Genomic DNA, 19,676 nt, shown 5'->3' with positions numbered 1-19,676 from the left:
AGACTCTGTGTCATACACACTGGCCGCACTGCAATAGTCCATTAGCTTTGGCAATTACATCATTATACAGCTAAGGAAATATAGACGTCAGTGTGGTCTGCAATAACATGTGTGCACAATTAGCAACAAAAATCCAATCTCCTCTGTCATAGTAAATTTGATCTTAGTCACTCTCTGCACATGCTCTTGCAATACCCAAGAGATCTTGATATCATGGTAGTTTGAGAGTGACTTTATGACTCATTGATTCACTAACACATTATTACAGTCTTCCCTGGACATGTCTAAGACATGAGTGTGAACACAAAGTGTGCCTCCATCCCTAATCTCGGAACCAGGTCACTATGGTGAGGAACGGCGGCAGAGGGCCACAGCAGACAGATTCAGATCCCTATTTGCATATTTCCCAGGGTGCCTTTTCGAGTGAATTTTATAGTTAGCAGTACCACCCATGACTGTGTTTGCTAGTGACAGAGACATTGCTTTTGCAGTCATTCAGTTTCAGTTCTGTGGCCTTCACCATTATATCCTAGGTGAATATGTAATCATTCAAATAAAATTATTTAAGACAATAATTTACTTACAATATTTAATACAGCCTTATATGATGGCCTAGTTTTACCCATATTCAGTGGCCTGAAATTCATAGGTTTTAGGCATCATCGGGCCTGCAAGTCACATTATGTTGGCTTGCAAAGTGAAGTGTAATTCCTATTGGAATCCAGCCAGAGTTCAGATATTCACCCTCAACCTGCATTCAAAATGACTGCCATGGTTGGGAAGACTAAGATATGAGACTACCTAAAGCATCTAAACTGGAATAACCATTTAAGTAACGGGTGCAATAAGTCCAACTAATTTACGCTGCGTTTAGACAGGCAGACCAATTCGGATCTTTTTTGCACAGATTAGTCTTTTGACCCATCAGATCAGCTCTGTAGAAGAGTTGATGTGAAAAGATCTGATGTGATTGGTCAAAAGACCAATTAGTGGAAAAAATATCAGAATTGAGCTGCCTGTCTAAACGCCGTCAGATTGGACTAGTTTCTAAAAAATGATGCTCTTTATATTTGTGTAGAATAAGATTAATTAATCAATCAATGTACATGCATAAACATAGATATTGAACAGTGGCAACCTGTCATTCAAGGAAGGTGGGGCTTTTCTCCACGAGGAGGTGATATTATAATGTTTTTGGGTCTGTAACCATGTTTTCCAGTGAAAGTTCAGTTATAAACCCATGTAATTCCAGTTTATATTGTGAGGATTATTTTGTTTGCGCAATGTGCTGTCTGTGCTTCGGTATAAGCCTATTCTCTATAAAGTATGTCCTTGTGATAGTATTTTCCTTCCTTTTTAGACCATATAGGTCTAATAATATACTTCAAATAGTAGGCTAACAGCATCTCTCTCTCTCTCGCTCTCTCTATCTCTGGTGACTTAAAGAAGAGTCAAATTAAATTAATAAATTTATCTGAACTAACACCTACCTGAATCTCTGTCTGTGTCCATTTTGAAGGTGCTGAACGAAGGCCTAACTCTTCACAGCTCGTTTTCTTGCACTTACTTATAACTAGAGCTTAGTGTTAATGATATAAGAACAAACATTATGAATCTACTGAACATAAATATAATCATGTTTGCGTATGGTTCAAGAGTCAAAACTCATGTCGGCATTCATTATTATTGAAGGAGAAAATGTTTTTTTATCGAGTTACACAAATCCACAAGGAGTCAGTAGAAACCATATTTATTTAAGCAAGTCAGCCATATCAGCTATGGTTTTTAAAAAGGCAGTAAATGAGGCTGAATGAACTTTTTCACTGCAAGAGGAGGCTGCACTGATAGCCAGGCGTAGCGGGGGAACAGCTTTATGTCGGCCCTAACAGTTTGTGGGCACCACTTGTCACCGTTATAGTGGAATTAATGTATTGTTCAGTGTTGTGTTGTGTAGTGGCTTTGCTGGAATGCATCTATTTTATTTTTTTTGCCCCACTAAGATATACATACTAAAATCGCCACTGATATTGAAACAAACAATTCAAAAAATCTACCTGCAATAGAGCATGCTGGGAAGTCTGCTAATGTTGGGCGTGGTTTTGGTTGAACTCTGGTTATTAATACCAACACTGGGGTTATTTTACAGCAAAGAGTGTTGATTTAACTCTTTACGGTGTTAATTTAACTCCTGAATCAACACTAGAAATGTTACATGGAAAAATCAACACTCCTTAACACTGGCCAATTTGCTATGTGCTATGAAAGGGACACATCTGCAGGTTTCCATACATTTCAAAGACCTTTTAGAATTTCTGAAGAACCGTAGATGCCATATCAAGGTTCCTTATTGGGCAAGAGTTCTCCAAGGAACGTCAAGTGCTAAGGAAGAACCATTTAAGAACTTTATTTTGTCCACTGTGTTAGACACAGCATACAGTATGTGTCAAAAGGCTGAGTGGGGTGAAAACAATACAATTAACAAAAGAGCAACAACAATATATAGTACCAGTCAAAAGTTTGGACTCACCTATGCATTCAAGGGTTTTTCTTTCTTTTGACTATTTTCTACAATGTGGAATAATAGTGAAGACATCAAAACTATGAACTAATACATATGTGTGCAAAGCTGTCATCAAGGCAAAGGGTGGCTACTTTGAAGAATCTAACATCTAAAATATATTTAGATTTGTTTAACACTTTTTTTGGTTACTACATGATTCCATATGTTTATTTTATAGTTTTGATTTCTTCACTATTATTCCATAATGTAGAAAATAGTTAAAATAAAGAAAAACCCTTCAATGATTAGGAGTGTCCAAACGTTTGACTGGTACTGTAGATGGTGGAGGAGATACATAGTGGGGCTAGTGCGTCAGACTGTTATTGTCGACACGCTCCTGCACTGAGCCGGGACAGATGTTATCAGGGCAGAGGCAAGCAGGCATGCAGGCAGGCAGTCCTCCAGTCTAGAACTCCCTCACCATAAGTCTGTTGCAGAGATGTGTGTAATAGTCAGAGGAAATAGATTCCATATGGCCACAGGAGTTCACTAGGGGTACATTGTTCCCTTCTGATGAGAAGGGAATTCTCTGCAGTTACTTTTGCTATCTAGTTGGGTCCTTGTGGTTAATCTATCAAGTTGATATACATTATCACTGTTTGCTTGTATCTTCGAAACGTTGATTTATGCTGCTGAATGTACACTTGTCAAAAGGTTATGCATGACTTCTGTGAATGAATACAACCAACTATCTATGACAAATATGCAGGCATTTTGGCCCTCTCTTGAGCCAACGTTTATAAAATAGTTTCTACCTGTGTCTAAATTAGCCCACCGAGGGCAGCCCACCGAGGGCAGCCCACCCGAGGGCAGCCCACCCACTGTAGGGCAGTGATGTTGCTGATGGTGTAAGAAACAACATATGTACAGATCTACTCAGTTGCGTAAGTTGACTTTGGGTAAGACTGGGAACATTCAGTTAACATAACTTCCCCCAATGACGCATTCAACCTGTGCCCGCACCTGGGTTCAATCAGTGACCTTGTCAACACAGGGTGCAGAGGGTCAATCAACAATAATACTATCCCATTCCTAGACCAAACAATTAAGTGGTTGTTTGTCACAGCTGTAATATTTTGCTAATAATCACACTCCAGCAAATCCAGCTGCTGTCTCCACTGACTTAATCAGACCACACACAGACACAGTCAGGGGTCAGGGGTCAGGCTGTCCCAGTAGACGCATCCAGGAAAAGAAAAGTTGCATAATTGGGGACAATTAACTTTTTGCGCAACTTCCCAAATCTGTTGATCTCTTGTCTTGATGGTCTGATTATCCCCCCGCAATTGAAAGCATGGCCCTCAATTGCTAACAGGGCACTGCTGGTGTTTAATGGTGCAGGTGGAGTGATATGTTAGCCTAGTGGTGGCACAGTGGATGACAAGTTTATGTTGACAACGTAATGATGGAGTCAAAGGGTACATATCTTGCTGTACTTGAAGCCAATTGCAAACAGACTCAAAGACAGGTGTTCATCACATACTAAAATAGTTGTCTACTATGTTACTAGTTCAAAAAGGTAATATTTTATATATTTATTAAGGCACAGACATTATATTTGACTATTTTATTAGGTTCCCTCAATATTTTAACGAAGCAAAAACTGGTTTGTAATTTTTTTTGCTAATATATAACATTTTAAAAACTGAAACATCACATTTACATAAGTATTCAGACCCTTTACTCAATACTTTGTTGAAGCACCTTTGGCAGCGATTAGAGCATCAAGTCTTGGGTATGATGCTACAAGCTTGGCACACCTGTATTAGGGGAGTTTCTCCCATTCTTCTCTACAGATCCTCTCAAGCTCTGTCAGGTTGGATGGGGAGCGTCGCTGCACAGCTATTTTCAGGTCTCTCCAAAGATGTGAGATCGGGTTCAAGTCCAGGCTCTGGCTGGGCCACTCAAGTACATGAAGAGACTTGTCCCAAAGCCTCTTCTGCATTGCCTTAGCTCTGTGCTTAGAGTTGTCCTGTTGGAAGGTGAACCTTCACCCCAGTCTGAGGTCCTGAGCAGGTTTTAATCAAGGATCTCTCTGTACTTTGATCCATTCATCTTTTCCTCTATCCTGACTAGTCTCCCAGTCCCTGCTGCTGAAAAACATCTCCACTGCATGATGCTGCCACCATCATGCTTCACCGTAGGGATGGTGCCAGGTTTCCTCCAGACGTGACGCTTGGCATTCAGGCCAAAGAGTTCAATCTTAGTTTCATCAGACCAGAGAATCTTGTTTCTCATTGTCTGATAGTTTTTTGGTGCCTTTTGGCAAACTCCAAGGGGGCTGTCAGGTGCCTTTTACTGAGGAGTGGCTTCCGGCTGGCCACTCTACCATAAAGGCCTGATTGGTGGAGTGCTGCAGAGATGGTTGTCTTTCTGAAAGGTTCTCCCATCTCCACAGAGGAACTCTAGAGCTCTGTCAGAGTGACCATCGGGCTCTTTGTACCCTCCCTGACCAAGGCCCTTCTTCCTCGATTGCTCAGTTTGGCCGGGTGGCCAGCTCTAGGAAGAGTCTTGATGGTTCCAAACGTCTTCCATTTAAGAAGGATGGAGGTCACTGTGTTCTTGGGGTCCTTTAATGCTGCAGAAATTGTGCCTCGACACAATCCTGTCTCGGGGCTGTACGGACAATTCCTTCGACCTCATGGCTTGGTTTTTACTCTGACATGCACTGTCAACTGGGGGGCCTTATATAGACAGGTGTGTGCCTTTCCAAATCATGTCCAAACAATTGAATTTACCACAGGAGGACTCCAATCAAGTTGTAGAAACATCTCAAGGATGATCAATGGAAACAGGATGCACCTGAGCTCAATTTCGAGTCTCATAGCAAAGGGTCTGAATACTTAGGTAAAAATGTCTAAAAACCTGTTTTTTCTTTGTTATTATGGGTTATTCTGTGTAGATTGCTGAGGAATCTTTTTTATTGAATACATTTTAGAATAGGGCTGCAGTGTAACAAAATGTGGAAAAAGTCAAGGGGTCTGAATACTTTCCGAAGGCACTGTATATCAATTAGTTTCAGCTGTGAGGTTGGGGCTGTTTAAAATCAAGTGGTGTGATGTGGAGAGTGGGTGGTCTCTTTGCGAGCTCCAGCATGTTTTTGTCAAGACGTCTATGTCGATCAAACTATTGGGCGTAACTTACTGGAAGTTGTCAGTCGACTGTAGGAAATGACGCACCATGACGACGAAAAACATACAAAAATAGGCATGGAGAAAGAGCTATGAGGACTTGTGTATGATCAAAATGGATGGACCCAACAGCTCTCAAACTTGAGTGTGTACACTTAGTTGCTACAAGTGTTTGTTTGAAAGTCTAAACATTTCAGTTGGAGCTCCTGACAGAGGGATTTGTGCCATGTGCATCTGTTAGATTCAGAGCAAAAGAGCAGTGTGTTCTGGGAAAACCCACGGATTTGCATGACGCATCATCTACAGCAGGATTACACACTCAGTCCCACTCCCTCCATTCAGGAAGTGGCCTTCAGAACAGCCCCTTATGTGTAGAAAACAGATTGCTCTGTGGAGCATGTGATCATGGTGTGCTACGAATCGCAAGCCCCAGGCCGGGCAACACAAAAATGTGAATGAATGTGAACTGGCAGCTGGAAGGCTGCTGGTCTCTGATCCCATGTACCATTTCCTGCCGTTGTGCCCTTGAGCAAGACACTTAACCCCCCACAATTGCTCTCCATCCAGGGGCACTGTACTGCTGCTGACCCTGTGCTTCTCGACATGTGTGTGTGTCCGGCAGTGGAGGCTGGTGGGACGAGCTATAGGAGGACAGGCTCATTGTAATGTCTGGAATGGAATTGTGGTTTTCATATGTTAGATGTGTTTGATACCGTTCCATGAATTCCAATCCAGCCATTGCCCATCCCTCTATATCTCCTCCCACCAGCCTCCTCTGGTATCTCAAGTGTTGGGAGAGGCTGAAAAACATTTAATTTTCAACTAATTGACAATACATTTGTTTTCTGTTCTACTGTTTGGTTACAGATATTCCTTTGGGTCACAGTTTAGTCTTGATTGGTGCCAGAAACATTGGTTTTGTTTATTGGGTGGGTCACAAGACATTGAAAAGGCTTTAGATGGGTCACATCCCCAAAACAGTCTGGAAACCACCGCATTAAAGCGTTTACATTTTCCCATGCTCTCTCCATAATTAAACTTTACTTTAAATTCCTTCCATTTTTGGCCTTTCGGCACTTAACTGTAATATAGAATAGCCTGTGGAAAAAACTTTTATATGCCAATTATCACTATATGAAAAACTGAGCTGGCATTATTGAGTGGTGCATGCCATTGGATCACATTGAGGTCAGGTCTTGGTTGCTGATGACAAGATCATCAGGCCATTAAAGTTTGTACCAGAACTCAGTGAACTAGGCTAAATGGAATGGGTTAGCAGCGTCACACATTCTTCCCGCTATGTCATCATTTCATTAGAAAACAGAAAATGAAAGAACATAATTTAGAGCAGAGAAATTGTAGAACAAGAAATAAGATGCATATCAGAAAAACAACCACTTTTCGATGGCATTGTTATTGCTAAACATTTAAGTCCTTTCCCAATGTAATAAAAGGGTGCTTGGATCAGAATATAAACATCTCCCAAAGTTAAACCAGATGCTGGCCCAGTCAGTCCAGGAGTGGCTCTCAGTCAGAGTAAGGAAAACAAGGAAGGTATTTCATACAGAAAAGTGAGTCAGTCAGTGGCCCTCTGTCTCTCACCTCACCCACCTCCTCTCCTCCAGAGGAGGCTCCACAGGGACAGGAAACGGGGGCCTGTCCCCCTGCTTTGATGCTCCACCGCCCCTCTCCTCTGGTCTCCTCTCCTCTCCTCTGAGGCCTGTCAGTGGGCTGTCAGGCGCCAGGGCCATTGCACGAACAGAGGCTGCAGCATAGTAAAAGCCGTCCATCACTCTAGCCCACCTGCTGCTCTTCTGTGAGGGTAGTTAACGTGGACAGTTCACCACAGTTCATAATCATGAACGCGACCTCCTTTTGGCAGTAAGTGATAGATGCTGTGCATATAAGCTTGTCACGCAGCCACATGAGGCTTGCAATGACTGCCATTGATACATTTCTTTACTATTGTGTGTATTTTTAGACTGGCAAAAGGCATGTAAACATTACATATAGAATGGTAATTACTGTGCATGCAGTGCCTGTACTGTAAGTTATATATTGTATGATAGAGAGTTAATAACAGAGGGTAGGACAAAGCCTTTCTGGAATTATACACTAAACCAGAGAGACCATAGCCTGAGTACCATTTTCTTTAGCTAACATTCCACTCCTTGTAATTGCCAATGAGACAATTCTGACTTGTGTAACAGGTGTTTCTCATTTGTGCTGAATTTAAGTTGCACCAGAAATGAAAGAGGCCTCGTGACAAATAGTATAGTTTATGTTGAGAGTACAAAAATACAAAAATAAGAAGATACATTGATCATTTAAATTTCACAGTAGGTACACTGGTACATGTACATGAAATGGAGTTGTATTTCAAATAAAGTACTTTTAATTGTTCAACAACAGTATGTATTTATTTATTTTTTATCCCAAAATCAATTAAATCATCTAGATAAATGGGAAGTACTATTCATTCACATTACAATAACCAATAGCTATTTACAAATAGCTATCTGCCCATTTGGTTCAAATGGTTGACAGTATTTCAACATTGAACAGATATATTCAGCTGCAAAGTCTGGGGATCCGGTGAGTTAACTTGAGGTCATTTGGCATTCCCAGACAAATTTGATTCTGTTTTCAATTTGATAAGGCTAACAACATTTGTCAGATTTTTCAGTTCCACTGTTATGGTGTATTCAACAACCCGAATGGCATTATATTGAACTCGTATGACCTACAAACATATGAAATAAACAAAGCCAAGACTTCAACAGTGGAGGTATTGTAAAGGCTTGGTGTCAAACAAACAGCCTAATAAAACTGCTGCAGACAGAACTAAACTTTTAATTTCAGCAATCAGCGGGTGGCTCAGAGTTTTGATTGGGCTCCAGCGTAAACAGTATCATACTCTGGTGTAGGCAGAGCAAGAGGAGACATGCTGTATACTTTGTTTTGGCTGAGTCTTCCCTCACCTCCAAACAAAGACTGAAACATACTTGACATACATGACTTCACATGACTGACATATACTAAATGTGGTATCCAGTAACCAAACAAAGACTGAAACATACTTGACATACATGACTTCACATGACTGACATATACTAAATGTGGTATCCAGTAACCAAACAAAGACTGAAACATACTTGACATACATGACTTCACATGACTGACATATACTAAATGTGGTATCCAGTAACCAAACAAATTGAGGTTGCTTGCCATGTTGCTTTTAGGGGACTAACGCACTTCATGTAGGGATATGAAAAAACACAAAAATAAAAACAACTCTCTGAAATAAAAGAATGTCAGTGGCCATTGAAATACATGTACATCTGAAAACAAAATACAATAAATACATTTTTTTGTAAAAGCTGACCTATGGATATATGGATTTGAATACAGAGTAAAAACATAAATATAACAGATTTGATACCTTCTCCAATAAATAGTAGTGGTATTTATTTACAATATACACATATCTTCCTCTACTCAAAGTCGACTAGATATTTATTTTTTAAGATATACGCCTTTCATCTGTTTCCACAGTTTTACGAGCAAATCATCCCATTTAACATACATTGCATGCATCAACAAATGCAGTATTGGTTTCCTTTTGGAATAAAAATGGTTTCTTCCAGCAGGTTCTCCCACATCAAATGTATCGTCATTCTATGTACAGGTGGTAGAGATGGAGGGGATAGGTGATTGTAAAAATGATGTCAACATCAATCAGAGCTTGGGGAGTGAACAGCGGGACAACAACCTATCGAAGGTGATCTCTTGGAAATCTTCTTACCAGGTGGACTGTAGTACCAGGTGGACTGTAGTACCAGGTGGACTGTAGTACCAGGTGGACCACACCAGAACTGTCCCTCTAGAGTGAATTCTCCTCACTGCCCTCCAAATCCATACTGTTCCTCGGAACACCTGAGAGAGAGAACCCAAGACAAAAATATCAAGCACAGCCAACACATGCCAAATCAATGCAAAGTACTAAATATCTAAAGTCACTAGAAAATTAATTGAGGTTGTTTATTCATTTCTATACTTAGGCTGTGTTGACAGATCAGGAAAGGTAAGGGGACTTACTAGAGCAGTTGCCATAGTGACGCACTCCTATGGAGCGCCCCAGAAAGCAGGTGGCTCTGCGGAGGTGGCAGGCGCTGGGGTAGGTGATGTTGTCATTGCCACAGATAGGCACCTCGGACTTCAGCGGTATTGGGCAGGGGGTCATGCGGCACATGACACAGTGGGCACTGTTAGTCTGGTCCGTCACACAGGTGTGGGTACCCGGGCACACCACGTTGGAGCACGACTCTGGACAGAACATGGACACATATTTGTATCCGATATTGTGTGTAATATTGCTTCAGTAGCACAATGAGTACTTGAAATAACCAAACTGCTGACATACGCAAGATAACTTGTTTGAAGCACAGGTGTCCTCACTTTTGCATTCTCCCTGGTACATGACCTCCAGATCAGGGTGGCCCTTACAGCGGGCCATCAGCAGAGCACACTCATCACGGTAGGACTTCCCATCGCTCCCACACACAGCATGCTTTATGGAGATGTTAGTGCAGTCAGGAGAACACACACACTGAGGACGTCCAACCATCATCTTACACACCTTCCCTGGGCCGCATTTCACACCATCACAGGTCTCTGCCCAACATAGAGTAGAAAGTCAGTATTATTGTCAAAGCGTTAACTTACATTCAATGTTCTGTCATCAAGTGATCCAGATCAGCTGATGCTCAAGATTCATTCTCCACAGAACAGAATAAAATGGATGAAAAATGTTGCCTTCACCGCAGCATGATTCATCCAGCAAAACATTTGCAATAAACACATATTTTGTTTATGGTCATGCTCGAGGATGTCTAGTCTGTAGGAATGTGTCTGAGGTTGTGCCTGTTTCCATGACAGTGGAATGGATCCCTGCAATGGGCTAAGTCTCATAGATGGATGGAGGGTGTTCGAGCAGACCGAGCCAGTTCAAAGGCCTGTCACTGGGTTTTACAGGCTGACAGATGTGGCAGGAGGAAACGCGGGCTAAACGGACACTAGTAGACTGTCCAAGGCCCAGCCAGGTCAATAGGAAGTCTCCTAGTACTGTAACCCTAAAACAACACAGATACCATCGTCACTTTTCAACAGGCTTCTCGGGACCTGTTTGATCCTGATACAGAGTGATGTTCGGCCCTGATCCCTGAGATCCTGTAAAAAAGCAGGACTTTATTTCCTTTCTCCACGAGCACTTGCTTTAATATCCTGTTATTCTCCATCTCCAAAGAGGCCAACTCTGCTACCTCTGGGATTCTCACACAAGTATTAGATTTGTCCCCCTCCCTTCCAGGGAATCCAAGCAGTTCCCTTTTTCTGTTATGTTTTGGTCCGGCTTTACTGGCAGCCGGTTATGATTTTATACATTTTCACAAATCAATACAGATAGACAGATAGGCCAGTCATGGAGATCTAGTCAACACCCAGGAATGCTTTGAACCACTGGAAATCAGTAGCCCCAAGAGGACCCACTGTGGAGGTTCAGTCTGAGTCTGACAGGGAGTGCTACAGTATGATAATAGAACAGCACTTCCCCACAGTATCACATGTACATTGATGCTTTAGTTTTGTTCTTTCAGTTGGACTAATGATCCAAATAGTGCTCCATATTATGAGGAACAGACGTCTGGGCATGTGGCAGACATTTCTCCTGTGGTAAACAGGAATGTGTTTTTTTTTCTCTGAGGGGAGGCAAACCAGGCCTGTGTCCCAGCCAGCATTGGGAAATAATTCATGCAGAGTGAATTAGAGGAGGGAGGAGGAGGAAGGTTATTTCCCATTTATTCAAATTTTTCAATGTCATTCACTTGTGCTGCAACTTTGAGGAGATATATTAGTGAACAATTCCATTGTGGTAGACCAGCCTCTCGATGGAGAGATACAAATGCAGCTAAATGATTGAATTTTATAGCTTGTCTTTTATAACTTGTCTGCTTCTCATTCTGGATCACTTGAGTTCATTCACTTATCATTGAAGCGTCATGTTATTAATGAGAACATTTCATTGTTCCCTTATGCTGACATGTCATTCTAATGCTGCTGTTGATTTGGCTCATACCGTTTTGGTAATAAACAGCATGCTGGAATAGACTTAATCTCCATTGAAAGAAAAAAACATGATCCATCATACACTAGTTGGCAGGAATGCTACTGCATTTTGAATCCATGATTCAATTGGTATTTGGTAGCAATTGGTATTTGGCTTCAGCTTTGCTGACACTAATCATCCTCACATGGCTTAAAATAATAATCTATACCCTGACCAGAGATCACATGCACATGTTCAGGTGCCTTAGCTCCTAAAAACAGGAATAAATATCCTTGAGTGAACCTGAATACCTGGCCAAGGCTTCCAATAGTGGGAGCGACTCAAGACAGCTGGACAGAGTTAGATGGAACGCCTGGCCCCGATCCACAGCTAAGTTTTCAAAAAACTTATAAGAGACCTCTGGAAATCAACTTAGCTTGGAAATTCCATTTGGATCAAAGTTATCCCAAGAAGAAGACAGGTGATCTGGTTATGGCCATATGAGCTGCCATTTGGAGCTATACTCAAATGTGAGCCCTAAACTTCTTTGCTTCATTCATTTTCAGTTATGTTGCTATGTATTATATATGATCTATTAAATATGATCTACCTTTGCAGAGTTTGCAGGACACGATTCCCAGGAAGCCCAGCAGGCTGACCTCATTGATGGGCAGACTGGTGTTGGACCAGGCCGTGTCTAGACGGCCCCCGGCGCAGCATTCCTCCCTGCTGACCCCACGCATCAGCACCATGTCACAGCGCTGCTCCTGGCTCTGCTGCAGCCAGCACATCCCCGCTGAACACACCACAACAAACACAAAAACACGTTGAGTTGGATTTTTTCATACATACTTGACATACATGACTTCACAAGATTGAGATACTTAAAGTAGACATACTTGAGCAATAAGGCCCAAGGAGGTGTGGAATATGGCCAATATACCATGGCTAAGGGCCGTTTTTCTGCACAATGCAAAATGGAGTGTCTGGATACAGCCCTTAGCCATGGTATATTGGCCATCACAAACCTCAGGCCTCGCAAGTGTGGTCTAAGTGGTCTAAGGCACTGTATCGCAGTGCTAGCTGTGCCACTAGAGATTCTGGGTTTGAGTCCAGGCTCTGTCGCAGCCGGCCATGACTGGGAGACCCATGGGGTGGTGCACAATTGGCCCAGGGTAGTCCGGGTTAGAGGAGGGTTTGGCCGCCAGGGATGTCCTTGTCCTATCGCACACTAGTGACTCCTGTAGTGGGCCGGGCGCAGTGCACGCTGACCCGGTCGCCAGGTACACGGTGTTTCCTCCGACACATTGGTGCGGCTGACTTCCGGGTTAAGTGAGCATTGTGTCAAGAACCTTGGTTGGGTTGTGTTTCGGAGGATGCGTGGCTTCTCTCCGAATTTCGTACGGGAGTTGCAGCAATGAGACAAGACTGTAACTACCAACTGGATACCACGAAAATGGGGAGAAAAATGGGTGAAAGTAACAAACCCCAAAAATGTAAATATATATTTAACATAAACCCCAGAGGTGCCTTATTGGTATTATAAACTGGTTACCAACGTAATTAGAGCCTTAAAAATAAATGTTTTGTCATACTCGTGGTATACGGTCTGATAGCCAATCAACTTTCAGTGCTCGAATCACCCAGTTTATAATTGAATGTATACAATGGCCTCCAGGAAATACAAATAGCCCACTTCAGTTGACTTCAGAGCCAGAGCCCACTTGTACAACATTCAGGACTCTACATCAAAGTGGGCTGAATGGACCAGACCAGTCATAGTCAGACCTGGCTGACCTCTCTCTCCACACACAATACACTTTACCAGCATTTAATACACCAATTCAGACAGGAGAATAGAGACCTGCTGTTGCACTGTCATAGAGTTTTGTTTATAGGTTTTAGAACTCATCACTTACACATCTCTCATATTGTTTAAAAAATAATAGTAGCCAAAATGAGACATTAAAATTACTTTGGAATCCATAAATGCAGTTCTGTATACTAATTCCAACCAGTGATGAAGTAGCTAACTGTATGTAATACATACATTATTATTAAGCTGTAGTAACACCATGTGCACCTGCACTCTGTAAATATAGAATTCTCAGTATCAAGCGAGCAAAAGTATGGCTTTAGTTGGTTTGTTTTCATTATACATTTCTTTACTATCAATTTTGAATGATACAAAACTTTGAATAACGTTTAAACATAAACTAATAAAGTTAGACTATTATTTTTTTTAGAAAAACGTTCATAATGAATCATAATGTATAAAACATAATTTATTAGAAAATACATTTGAAAAGCTTTACTCACCATTTACATGGTAACTGCCAAAGATTTGACACAAAGCAACAAGTGTCATACCGAAAAGAGCAGTCAAAAAGCCCATGGTGACAAGAAAATAAAAAGTTCTAAAATAAAAGTTGTGGCAAAACTTGCAAAAAAACGTGTTTGTCCTTTTGCAAATGGTTTCAAATGTTTTGAACTTGCCAATGGTGAAGTTCGCAGAGTTCTCTCTCTTAAGTGAATGAATGTGTTGTAAGTGATGTTGTTCCCCTCTTTATAGATATTTAGGCCTAACCCACTGAGTTATGCTGCTGGGATAGGCAATGGTCTCAGCCAGTTAAAATGCTGGAACGGACAGTTTTCTACGTGAGACGTCCCCTCACCAGAGTGCAACAGATGTAACTGCACCATGCATCTTCTGATAATGTTATTGTGATTGTAAAGTAGGCATACCACATTTCAAATTGGTTTTGTATCATTTTAAATTATTATATGGAAATAAGTAATACATCATTTCTTTCCATATAAATATTTCAAATAATGTAGAACCACTAGCACTTTTCAGCTTTCAATTGTGTTACATAGAGATAATTTGCTCTGTGGACAATGTTAGCTATAATCAATAAGAACAATATCACATTTCTGTGAGCAACGCTCCCCATCCAACTTGACAGAGCTTGGGAGGATCTGGAGAGAATGGGAGAAACTCCCCAAATACAGGTGTGCCAAGCTTGTAGCGTCATACCAAAGAAGACTCAAGGCTGTAATCGCTGCCAAATGTGCTTCAACAAAGTGCTGAGTAAAGGGTCTGAATATTTACGTGATATTTCAGTTTATATAATGTCATTGAGAAAACAGAAAGGCGTCATAATGTTTTTTCTCTCTCTCAACGACATCCTTTCTGAATTGAAGGAATTATCAAGTTATTCAAAAGTATCTGTAATCTGCTTACAATATTTCCGCTGGTTAAGTAACTACAGTTAGATTTTTTTTTTTGCAATCAAATTACATGTAACTGATTACTTGTAATACATGTAATCAGTTGATCCGTAACGCTGTCTGGCACTCACCGATAGAACCCCTAAGTGAGTATGGCAGAGTGAGACCCATTTTAGCCACATGTATGCCTCTATCATTCCTCCTGCAGCCCTGGATCCCTGGTTGTTTATCAGAGAGCCGTCCTTGTGGTCTACATGGACACATCTGGCTGCTAGTCAATTGATTTCTGTGGAAATGAAATACCTTTCAGCCCCCCCTCTCTGGCTCCTTTCTTTCTCCTGTCCCCTCTCACTGCCTCTGTCTTCTGTGGAGTATGATGTTGCTTGGGAGCCAAAGTTGTGTCAATCTTCCCATCTGTCTGTCTCTGGCATTAATGTAGTCCCTTTGATGGTGGAGAAAATTAAAGTAGCACATGCTGTTGCTGTAAGTTGTGATGAATGATGTTGCCTTCTGTTGCTGTACAGAGACCCTAGGGCACAGCAGGAATGCAGTCCCGTCAGAGTGGTGCAGTGGGTGGGCTGGAGCACTGGGTCACTGCAGCAGCTCACATGGTTTGGATCATTGGGCCACACAGATAATGAGGCCAGTGCATGACAACCCAGACTAACCACTTCAAATCTCCATTATTTATGTACTCTATGGTAAAGCAATACTGATGGGACCTTTCAAGTTGGAGAAATGTTGTGAAACAGCATGAAATTAAAGTATGTGTGGAATCTAGGGTTTTCTCAAAGCTATATGACTAAGGATATATGTTATATCAACCTATCAATCATATATTCTGTCTTCTGTTTGTCTTTTCTCTTTCCATCCATCTGTCTGTCTGTTTACTTGTAGGCTGTGTTGCAATGTGCCACTGTATCATTGGGGCCACTTTGCATTTGGTCCAGAAAAATATAATCTACCAGTGCTGCCATCAACTGGTGAGTGTTAACATCACATCCACATAAGAGAAGGCTGAATAAAATCATCATTATAATTTATTAGCATAATCCAATAATGTGTTCATGCAGCCTCACCAGCTGATATTGACATGATAGGGCCCTTTCACAGGGCCCTCAATCCTTTGCTCATAGACATGTTTTCATTGAAGTCAATTCACAGAAACAGTCCTGTTTCTACAGAAAAAACTACACATGGTAAAAACAGTATATATATATATATATTTAGCATATAACCAACCTTAGTAGCAGACTACTGTATGACTTTCATATGGATAATTTTAACCCCTCGGAGGATCACGCCATGTATTCTTATACCACAATTCTTAGTGGTTGAAATATATTTCAGCATGGTGAATTTCTATGGTTTGGTCACAGCGTTTCTAAACCCAGAGGCCAACATCGCGAGACTTCCGGGAACGCTTGCGAAACAGACCAAACAGACCAGACCGGGGTTTGGGGCTTAATAAGTTAATGAGAGAAAATAAAAAATATTCCTTAGTTTTTCATTTTCTCGAAATCTGAATGCACAACCTAGATTCAAGACAAGTACTTAAGTAGCTGAACATGTTATTACTCCAACCTCGAGAAAGTGACAAACTGAAACATTTTTATTTTAGTCTACAACAACTTTATATCGAAGGAGTGCCTTTGATTTGTTTGAGTTTAGCGCGAGACGACCATCAGACACGATGACGTTTTTATACGCATGCGCTTTGCTAGTCAACGTCGCCATGACATCGCCTACAACTGTGATCGGGGATTTCTATTGGAGAAGCAGTTTTACCCTATCTTCATATTGTACTGTCTTTGGTTTGGAGCATGGAGTGTGTAAACAAGATGGAGGCGTTTCTGACATCCAGCACTTCTACATGGGCAATCGATGATATCGGTCAAGTAGCATACAAGGTAAAGTTGACCTCTTTCAACATACAAAACATGTACCCCGTAACTGCAAATGTTATGAAAAATGACGTGGCGTGTAATAAATGTAGCGTTCGTTACGTTATCTAGCAGGTTTGTCGTACATAGATAGCTAGCTAGCTAGTATGTATGCCTGCTAAGCTAGCTAGCTGAATGCTAATAACATTGCTTGGTTTGTGGACGTGACTGCGAAGCGTTACAGTAGTGAATAGCTAGTTGGCAAACAGGCTAGCTAGTTGGGGAGATATTGTTATTACACAAGAGTTGGCTGCTACAATGAATCGAATCTCAGAAATGTTATTGTGCCTCTGTGTGCCATAGCCTCGCTAGCTATCTGCTGGTTTGCATTATCCTATCTCACTGATTACTGTATATTATCCATGACCTGCTATTTTTGTTGAATGGATGTGATATTTAGCATTGCTTGTTGTAATTGGAGCTAGTTTTCAAATGTAAATCGTTATGATAGCACATCCATATCATTGGTAGTGTGTATTTGTCATATTCAAAGCATTTGGAAGGTGCCATCTCATGATGTGAATTTCATCAAAATTCTTATGCGATTGTGCATTTGTAATGCAGATCTGAGGATCCCTGCAACGATTCATTGACGCTGGCAGACCAGTTTTGCAGCTTTTGGCAAGTACCCCGGATTTATTCGGTACATGGGATGGAGGTAGAAAATTAGATCAGCTAAACATTGTAGAAGAACTCAATGAAAATCATATACCTGATTCACAATTAAGTTGCCCACAACATGACATTCACCAAGAACCAAAGAAAGCTGCACACATCACAACACTGCAGGTCCCAGGTGTCACAAGGACACGGCTAAGGAGGGAATAGGCCTATATCATCAGAGAACAAAGAACCAAACCATTCCCTCATACCATAGCCAGACATTGTAATATTGGACAGTACCCAAACCCAGTCCACTCACTTCTCTGCTCAAGCAGTGCTGCATGGTCAGCAGGTTAAGGAGAACATTCTGTAGCCTTTCTGCAGTTGCAGCATCCTGCATTTCAATATTCAGTATTGGAATATTTTTCTTGCAATTTCGTACAGTCCAACCCAGGGCATCCAGAAACAAACAGTACAGTAGTATTAAAGAACAGTCAAGTTGCTGAAGGGGTAACCATGAATGACGAGGACATCCATGAACACATGGACTATTTGGAGAATGACTTGACCATGTGCATGGAAACCTTCATCCACCGCATCGACTCCACTGAAGTCATCTACGAGCCGCGGAGGAAGAAGGCCAAGCTGATTGGGAAGTACCTGATGGGAGACCTGCTGGGGGAGGGCTCCTACGGGAAGGTGAAGGAGATGCTGGACTCTGAGACCCTCTGCAGGAGGGCAGTCAAGATCCTCAAGAAGAAGAAGCTGAGACGCATCCCCAATGGGGAGCAAAATGTAAAAAAGTATGTGGAATGCTTTGCATGGCCTTTCAGTGCTTTTAGTGTTGATCTACAGAATAAGCTAGCTGTCTTGATGGATTTGTTTTGGTGTGTGAATATTCTTCTAATCAGATTATGTACTTCAGGATTTACTCTGAGGAATTACTGAATGTAAAATTGACCTCACTATTGATTGAAGTGGGATGTAAATTGAGCTTTTCAGGACACTAATGTTTATCTCAATAAATCTTGCCTTTGAAAGGCCAGAAGATAAAACATGAAGGCTGTTCAAATTATCTTTGCCCTGTGTCTTTTGTTGTGAGTGCTGATGAAATTGCAGTATTATTCCATAGTGCAATTACTCCAGTTTTCCTTTTACCATCTATCTAAACACTTTATTTCTTTACAGAGAGATTCAGCTGCTACGAAGATTAAGGCACAAGAATATTATCCAGTTGGTTGAAGTTTTGTATAATGAGGAGAAGCAAAAGATATATCCTTTAAAAAAATGTTTTTCTTCTTTAGCATGAGCCCACGGTTCCTATCCGGCTCGCTGTGCACTTGAATCTGGCCAACTAGACATTAAATGTACTTTTTTTGTAGAAATGTGTGTATGTATATGTATATATATATATATATATATTTTTTTTTCTTGACAATTTCGTGGTATCCAATTGTCCCATCGCTGCAACTCCCTTATGGACTCAGGAGAGGTAAGGGTCGAGAGCCGTGCGTCCTCCGAAACACGACCTAGCCAAGCGGCACTGCTTCTTGACCCGATATGCGCTTCACCCAGCCGCACCAATATGTCAGAGGAAACACTGTGCACCTGGTGACCGCATCAGCGTGCACTGCGCCCGTCCCACCATAAGATTTGCTAGAGCGTGATGGGACAAGGAAATCTCAGTCTGCCTAACCCTCTCCTAACCCGGATGACGCTGGGCCAATTGTGCGCTGCCTCATGGGTGTCACGGCCAGCTGTAGGGATGCCTCAAGCACTGCGATGCAGTGCCTTAGACTGCTGCGCCACTCAGGATGCCCCCGCAAATTGATTTTAACAAACAATTGGTCCCCCCAAAAATGCAGTCTGTTGAATTTCAAAAATCTCGATGTGGCCCTCAACCCAAAAGTTTGCCCACCCCTGATCTAAACCATAGTGATGTCTCACGTGTCATACAAGTCGCACTAACAAAGCCTTCAAGCACTGCATAAGATTTGCCCAAGCATAACGTGTGGATAGTGGGTTAGGCTCATCTATTGTGACTTTTTCCTCACATCTGGAGAATTATCTTGTCCCATGGAACAGTTGTCGAGTAAGCTATG

At 41.6% G+C, this 19,676-nt stretch overlaps 2 protein-coding genes across 2 annotated transcripts in view; one reads left to right on the top strand and one right to left on the bottom strand.

Annotated features, from left to right (window-relative positions):
* Positions 1-7,954: 7,954 nt before the first annotated feature.
* LOC112250850 (follistatin-related protein 3) lies at positions 7,955-14,349 on the bottom strand. Its single transcript, XM_024421336.2, has 5 exons — positions 14,117-14,349; positions 12,408-12,593; positions 10,153-10,368; positions 9,793-10,020; positions 7,955-9,630 (listed from the first exon to the last, which is right to left on the bottom strand). The coding sequence occupies exons 1-5, from the start codon at positions 14,190-14,192 to the stop codon at positions 9,578-9,580; spliced, it is 759 nt and encodes a 252-aa protein (XP_024277104.1). The 5' UTR covers positions 14,193-14,349; the 3' UTR covers positions 7,955-9,577.
* A 2,437-nt stretch (positions 14,350-16,786) lies between these two features.
* The window catches only part of LOC112250849 (serine/threonine-protein kinase STK11), a 30,443-nt gene continuing 27,553 nt past the window's right edge, over positions 16,787-19,676 (top strand). Inside the window, exons 1-4 of the mRNA XM_024421335.2 lie at positions 16,787-16,938; positions 17,536-17,592; positions 18,019-18,377; positions 18,763-18,846. Coding sequence (XP_024277103.1) covers positions 18,091-18,377; positions 18,763-18,846 — 371 coding nt within the window. The 5' untranslated portion in view covers positions 16,787-16,938; positions 17,536-17,592; positions 18,019-18,090. The remainder of the gene's footprint in view (positions 16,939-17,535; positions 17,593-18,018; positions 18,378-18,762; positions 18,847-19,676) is intronic.

The sequence above is a fragment of the Oncorhynchus tshawytscha genome, linkage group LG05, assembly GCF_018296145.1.
Source record: "Oncorhynchus tshawytscha isolate Ot180627B linkage group LG05, Otsh_v2.0, whole genome shotgun sequence".
Classification (NCBI taxonomy): Eukaryota; Metazoa; Chordata; class Actinopteri; order Salmoniformes; family Salmonidae; genus Oncorhynchus; species Oncorhynchus tshawytscha.
This window is presented reverse-complemented; position numbering and strand designations above follow the sequence as displayed.

What these genes read in the sequence shown, in the direction of transcription:
- LOC112250850 (XM_024421336.2), bottom strand. Translation starts at nt 14,192, where the DNA reads ATGGGCTTTTTGACTGCTCTTTTCGGTATGACACTTGTTGCTTTGTGT. An exon ending in GTACCAGGGAGAATGCAAAA is followed by an intron (nt 10,021 to 10,152) that starts GTGAGGACACCT and finishes TGTTCTGTCCAG; the next exon opens with AGTCGTGCTCCAACGTGGTG. An exon ending in TCACTATGGCAACTGCTCTA is followed by an intron (nt 9,631 to 9,792) that starts GTAAGTCCCCTT and finishes TCTCTCTCTCAG; the next exon opens with GTGTTCCGAGGAACAGTATG.